Raw genomic sequence first — 7,500 nt, 5'->3', positions numbered from 1 at the left:
TGACTCAGTTACAGTATAGTGACCCAGTTATAGTGACTCAGTTATAATGACTCAGTTATAATGACTCAGTTACAGTGACTCAGTTATAGTGACTTGGTTGGATTCAGTCGGTTGGACTCAGTTTAGGTCAGTTGGACTCAGTCGGTTGGACTCAGTCAGTTGATATAATAACATAATGTTAGTCAGATGGACTCAGTCAGTTGATATAATAACATAATGTTAGTTAGATGGACTCAGTCAGTTGATATAATAACATAATGTTAGTCAGATGGACTCAGCCAGTTGATGTAATAACATAATGTTAGTCAGATGGACTCAGTCAGTTGATATAATAACATAATGTCAGTCAGATGGACTCAGTCAGTTGATATAATAACAATGTTAGTTAGATGGACTCAGTCAGTTGATATAATAACATAATGTTAGTCAGATGGACTCAGCCAGTTGATGTAATAACATAATGTTAGTCAGATGGACTCAGTCAGTTGATATAATAACATAATGTCAGTCAGATGGACTCAGTCAGTTGATATAATAACATAATGTTAGTTAGTTGGACTCAGTCAGTTGATATAATAACATAATGTTAGTTAGTTGGACTCAGTCAGTTGATATAATAATATAATGTTAGTCAGATGGACTCAGTCAGTTGATATAATAACATAATGTCAGTCAGATGGACTCAGTCAGTTGATATAATAACATAATGTTAGTTAGTTGATATAATAACATAATGTTAGTTAGTTTAGGACAGTTGATATAATAACATAATGTTAGTCAGATGGACTCAGTCAGTTGATATAATAACATAATGTCAGTCAGATGGACTCAGTCAGTTGATATAATAACATAATGTCAGTCAGATGGACTCAGTCAGTTGATATAATAACATAATGTTAGTAAGTTGATATAATAACATAATGTTAGTTAGTTTAGGACAGTTGATATAATAACATAATGTTAGTTAGTTAGACTCAGTCAGTTGATATAATAACATAATGTTAGTTAGTTAGACTCAGTCAGTTGATATAATAACATAATGTTAGTTAGATGGACTCAGTCAGTTGATATAATAACATAATGTTAGTTAGATGGACTCAGTCAGTTGATATAATAACATAATGTTAGTTAGATGGACTCAGTCAGTTGGACTCAGTCGGTTGGACTCAGTTTAGGTCAGTTGGACTCAGTTTGGGACAGTTGATATAATAACATAATGTTAGTTAGTTGGACTCAGTCAGTTGATATAATAACATAATGTCAGTCAGTTGATATAATAACATAATGTTAGTCAGTTGATATAATAACATAATGTCAGTCAGTTGATATAATAACATAATGTCAGTCAGTTCATATAATAACATAATGTTAGTCAGTTGGACTCAGTCAGTTGATATAATAACATAATGTCAGTCAGTTGATATAATAACATAATGTCAGTCAGTTCATATAATAACATAATGTCAGTTAGTTGGACTCAGTCAGTTGATATAATAACATAATGTTAGTTAGTTGGACTCAGTCAGTTGATATAATAACATAATGTTAGTTAGTTGGACTCAGTCAGTTGATATAATAACATAATGTTAGTTAGTTGGACTCAGTCAGTTGATATAATAACATAATGTCAGTTAGTTGGACTCAGTCAGTTGATATAATAACATAATGTTAGTTAGTTTAGGACAGTTGATATAATAACATAATGTTAGTTAGTTTAGGACAGTTGATATAATAACATAATGTTAGTCAGTTGGACTCAGTCAGTTGATATAATAACATAATGTTAGTCAGTTGGACTCAGTCAGTTGATATAATAACATAATGTCAGTCAGATGGACTCAGTCAGTTGATATAATAACATAATGTTAGTTAGTTGATATAATAACATAATGTTAGTTAGTTTAGGACAGTTGATATAATAACATAATGTTAGTCAGATGGACTCAGTCAGTTGATATAATAACATAATGTCAGTCAGTTGATATAATAACATAATGTTAGTCAGTTGATATAATAACATAATGTCAGTCAGTTGATATAATAACATAATGTCAGTCAGTTGATATAATAACATAATGTTAGTCAGTTGGACTCAGACAGTTGATATAATAACATAATGTCAGTTAGTTGGACTCAGTCAGTTGATATAATAACATAATGTTAGTTAGTTGGACTCAGTCAGTTGATATAATAACATAATGTCAGTTAGTTGGACTCAGTCAGTTGATATAATAACATAATGTTAGTTAGTTTAGGACAGTTGATATAATAACATACTGTTAGTCAGTTGGACTCAGTCATTTGATATAATAACATAATGTTAGTCAGTTGGACTCAGTCAGTTGATATAATAACATAATGTTAGTCAGTTGGACTCAGTCAGTTGATATAATGACATAATGTTAGTCAGATGGACTCAGTCAGTTGATATAATAACATAATGTTAGTCAGTTGGACTCAGTCAGTTGATATAATAACATAATGTCAGTCAGATGGACTCAGTCAGTTGATATAATAACATAATGTTAGTTAGTTGATATAATAACATAATGTTAGTTAGTTTAGGACAGTTGATATAATAACATAATGTTAGTCAGATGGACTCAGTCAGTTGATATAATAACATAATGTTAGTCAGTTGGACTCAGTCAGTTGATATAATAACATAATGTTAGTTAGTTGGACTCAGTCAGTTGATATAATAACATAATGTTAGTCAGTTGATATAATAACATAATGTTAGTTAGTTGGACTCAGTCAGTTGATATAATAACATAATGTTAGTTAGTTGGACTCAGTCAGTTGAAAAAATAACATAATGTCAGTCAGTAGGACTCAGTCAGTAAGACTTGGTTGTAGTCAGTAGGACTGAGTTGTAGTCAGTAGGACTCAGTCAGTAAGACTTGGTTGTAGTCAGTAGGACTGAGTTGTAGTCAGTAGGACTCAGTCAGTAAGACTTGGTTGTCGTCAGTAAGACTGAGTTGTAGTCAGTTGGACTCAGTTGTAGTCAGTCAGCTGTAGGTTGTTTTAGTAATGTTCCACTGTTGATCCTCTTCTACTTCCTCATATTGTGTCGTGTCATGAGGCTTGAGCCATGATGTTTATTGGACAGGATAGAGATACAGAAATAGGAAGTAGATCAGAGTCTGACCGCTCCAGCACCCCAGGGCTGTTCTGTTTTTTAAAGGACTGGGCCATTTAACCACTTTCACTTATTCTGTGTACTGACTTGAGTTAGTGGATAATTCCTCAAGTGAAACCATTGAAATTAGATACCGGGTGATTCATAGAGGTAATATAGTCATTGTTTATCTTCATGGTATGGACATTATCAGTATGGTGATGTCATGTTATTTTTTTTTTTTTTAAGTGGTTGCCATGGAGACTGAGAGAGAAAGAGAGCAGCTTCTTCGACCCTGGTTGTCTAGGAGACGCTGTAAATAACAGACACTCAGGAGAGAACACACACACACACACACATCTATCCTCCACGGGGAGTTGACCCCATCTAGACAGGTGGAAGGCATTATGTCATCCTGTAGTGTGTTTGTCCGTGTGCGTGCACGTGTGTGTTTTCAGAGCTGCTCTGTTCTAGATAATTAACCATACAAACAACTCTGTATCCCACCACAAGCTGTTAAACATGCTAACCCCTTACAGTACTCTGTTCACTGTAAGTAACCTGTAGCAACAACGGGGTGATCAAATGAAGATCCTACACCTGTAACCCGTAGTAACAACAGGGAGATCAAATGAAGATCCTACACCTGTAACCTGTAGTAACAACAGGGAGATCAAATGAAGATCCTACATCTGTAGCAACAACAGGGAGATCAAATGAAGATCCTACATCTGTAACCTGTAGCAACAACAGGGATATCAAATGAAGATCCTACACCTGTAACCTGTAGTAACAACAGGGTGATCAAATGAAGATCCTACATCTGTAGCAACAACAGGGAGATCAAATGAAGATCCTACATCTGTAACCTGTAGCAACAACAGGGATATCAAATGAAGATCCTACACCTGTAACCTGTAGTAACAACAGGGTGATCAAATGAAGATCCTACGCCTGTAGCAACAACAGGGAGATCAAATGAAGATCCTACATCTGTAACCTATAGCAACAACAGGGAGATCAAATGAAGATCCTACACCTGTAACCTATAGCAACAACAGGGAGATCAAATGAAGATCCTACACCTGTAACCTATAGCAACAACAGGGAGATCAAATGAAGATCCTACATCTGTAGCAACAACAGGGAGATCAAATGAAGATCCTACACCTGTAGCAACAACAGGGAGATCAAATGAAGATCCTACATCTGTAACCTATAGCAACAACAGGGAGATCAAATGAAGATCCTACGTGTGTAACCTGTAGCAACAACAGGGAGATCAAATGAAGATCCTACATCTGTAACAACAACAGGGAGATCAAATGAAGATCCTACATCTGTAGCAACAACAGGGAGATCAAATGAAGATCCTACATCTGTAGCAACAACAGGGAGATCAAATGAAGATCCTACATCTGTAACCTGTAGCAGCAACAGGGAGATCAAATGAAGATCCTACATGTGTAACCTATAGCAACAACAGGGAGATCAAATGAAGATCCTAGAGAGAGAGAAAGAGAGTGAGAGAGAGAGAAAGACAGAGAGTGTGAGAGAGAGAGAGATGCAGGGTCTCTGATTGTGTTGATACCCTGTGTTCCCATGCAGGTTTGATGGCGGATAAGGAGGAGAAGCCTGTGGGAGAGGAGGACGATGAGACAGACCTGAACTACACTCCACCAGCCCAGAAGAGCCTGCAGGAGATACAGGAACTAGACAAGGATGATGAGAGTCTCAGGAAATACAAACAGACTCTACTAGGAGCTGGACCAGTGGTGGCAGGTCAGTGTGTTACTGTGTTAATGTGGTCAGTGTGTTACTGTGTTACTGTGGTCAGTCTATTACTGTGGTCAGTGTGTTACTGTGTTAATGTGGTCAGTGTGTTACTGTGTTACTGTGGTCAGTGTATTACTGTGGTCAGTGTGTTACTGTGGTCAGTGTGTTACTGTGTTACTGTGGTCAGTGTGTTACTGTGTTACTGTGGTCAGTGTGTTACTGTGGTCAGTGTGTTACTGTGTTACTGTGGTCAGTGTGTTACTGTGGTCAGTGTGTTACTGTGTATTACTGTGGTCAGTGTGTTACTGTGGTCAGTGTGCCTTACTGTGTGTTACTGTGGTCAGTGTGTTACTGTGGTCAGTGTGCCTTACTGTGTGTTACTGTGGTCAGTGTGTTACTGTGGTCAGTGTGTTACTGTGGTCAGTGTGTTACTGTGTTACTGTGGTCAGTGTGTTACTGTGGTCAGTGTGTTACTGTGGTCAGTGTGTTACTGTGTTACTGTGGTCAGTGTGTGTTACTGTGTTACTGTGGTCAGTGTGTTACTGTGTTACTGTGGTCAGTGTGTTACTGTGTTACTGTGGTCAGTGTGTTACTGTGTTACTGTGTTACTATGGTCAGTGTGTTACTGTGGTCAGTGTGTTACTGTGGTCAGTGTGTTACTGTGTATTACTGTGGTCAGTGTGTTACTGTGGTCAGTGTGTTACTGTGGTCAGTGTGTGTTACTGTGGTCAGTGTGTTACTGTGTTCAGTGTATTACTGTGTTACTGTGTTACTGTGTCTTACTGTGTTACTGTGTTACTGTGTCTTACTGTGTTACTGTGTCTTACTGTATTACTGTTTCTTACTGTGTTACTGTGTTACTGTGTCTTTCTGTCTTACTGTTTTACTGTGTTACTGTGTTACTGTGTCTTACTGTGTTACTGTGTCTTACTGTGTTACTGTGTGTTACTGTGTGTTACTGTGTCTTACTGTGTTACTGTGTCTTACTGTGTTACTGTGTCTTACTGTGTTACTGTGTTACTGTGTTATTGTGTCTTACTGTGTTACTGTGTCTTACTGTGGCCAGTGTGTGTTACTGTGTTACTGTGGTCAGTGTGTGTTACTGTGTGTTACTGTGGTCAGTGTGTCTTACTGTGTTACTGTATCTTACTGTGTTACTGTGTTACTGTGTCTTACTGTGGTTAGTGTGTGTTACTGTGTCTTACTGTGGTTAGTGTGTGTTACTGTGTCTTACTGTGTTACTGTGGCCAGTGTGTCTTACTGTGTTACTGTGGCCAGTTGTCTTACTGCGTTACTGTGGCCAGTGTGTGTTACTGTGTTAGTGTGTCTTACTGTGTTACTGTGTTACTGTGTGTTACTGTGTTACTGTGGTTAGTGTGTCTTACTGTGTTACTGTGTGTTAATGTGTTACTGTGGTCAATGTGTCTTACTGTGTGTTTGCTTACTAGCAAATGACATGGAATCGCTTCTATTGCAAGACCACAGTAATGTTGGTACTGGGCCCTGCATCAAAGACCACAGTAATGTTGGTACTGGGCCCTGCATCAAAGACCACAGTAATGTTGGTACTGGGCCCTGCATCAGAGACCACAGTAATGTTGGTACTGGGCCCTGCATTAAAGACCACAGTAATGTTGGTACTGGGCCCTGCATCAGAGACCACAGTAATGTTGGTACTGGGCCCTGCATCAAAGACCACAGTAATGTTGGTACTGGGCCCTGCCACAAAGACCACAGTAATGTTGGTACTGGGCCCTGCATTAAAGACCACAGTAATGTTGGTACTGGGCCCTGCATCAAATACCACAGTAATGTTGGTACTGGGCCCTGCATCAAAGACAACAGTAATGTTGGTACTGGGCCCTGCATCAAAGACCACAGTAATGTTGGTACTGGGCCCTGCATCAAAGACCACAGTAATGTTGGTATGGGCCCTGCATCAAAGACCACAGTAATATATCGGTACTGGGCCCTGCACCAAAGACCACAGTAATGTTGGTACTGGGCCCTGCACCAAAGACCACAGTAATGTTGGTACTGGGCCCTGCATCAAAGACCACAGTAATGTTGGTACTGGGCCCTGAACCTTGTCATCTTGTGTCTATTACCTCTGTCTAATAGAGTTGATTCATCCTGGTATCTAGTTGATTCATCCTGCTATCTAGTTGATTCATCCTGCTATCTAGTTGATTCATCCTGCTATCTAGTTGATTCATCCTGGTATCTAGTTGATTCATCCTGGTATCTAGTCGATTCATCCTGGTATCTAGTCGATTCATCCTGGTATCTAGTCGATTCATCCTGGTATCTAGTTGATTCATCCTGGTATCTAGTGTTACTGCTGCTTTAATAATAGCTATAACTCAATATTATCAACAAGACCACACACACACACACACACACACACCCCACACACCCTCTCTGAACCATCTCTGTGTGTGTTTTTTCAGACCTGACCATTCCCAATGTCCAGGTCACCAGACTGACCCTGATGTGTGACCAAGCACCTGGCCCCATCACCATGGACCTCTCAGGTAAATACCACTCCTCTATCCCTATCCATCCTTTTCTCTATCATGTCTCACCACTATGTCACCATCCTC

The 7,500-nt window shown here is 38.7% G+C and overlaps 1 protein-coding gene across 1 annotated transcript in view; it reads left to right on the top strand.

The window, feature by feature from the left end:
- LOC121843337 (rho GDP-dissociation inhibitor 3-like) overlaps positions 1–7,500 on the top strand; it is a gene marked incomplete at its 3' end in the record, with an annotated part of 12,298 nt that overhangs the window by 4,711 nt on the left and 87 nt on the right. Inside the window, exons 2-3 of the mRNA XM_042312953.1 lie at positions 4,730–4,903; positions 7,348–7,500. The exon at positions 7,348–7,500 is cut by the window's right edge and continues 87 nt beyond it. Coding sequence (XP_042168887.1) covers positions 4,730–4,903; positions 7,348–7,500 — 327 coding nt within the window. The remainder of the gene's footprint in view (positions 1–4,729; positions 4,904–7,347) is intronic.

Source organism: Oncorhynchus tshawytscha, unplaced genomic scaffold (assembly GCF_018296145.1).
Source record: "Oncorhynchus tshawytscha isolate Ot180627B unplaced genomic scaffold, Otsh_v2.0 Un_contig_12862_pilon_pilon, whole genome shotgun sequence".
Classification (NCBI taxonomy): domain Eukaryota; kingdom Metazoa; phylum Chordata; class Actinopteri; order Salmoniformes; family Salmonidae; genus Oncorhynchus; species Oncorhynchus tshawytscha.
This window is presented reverse-complemented; position numbering and strand designations above follow the sequence as displayed.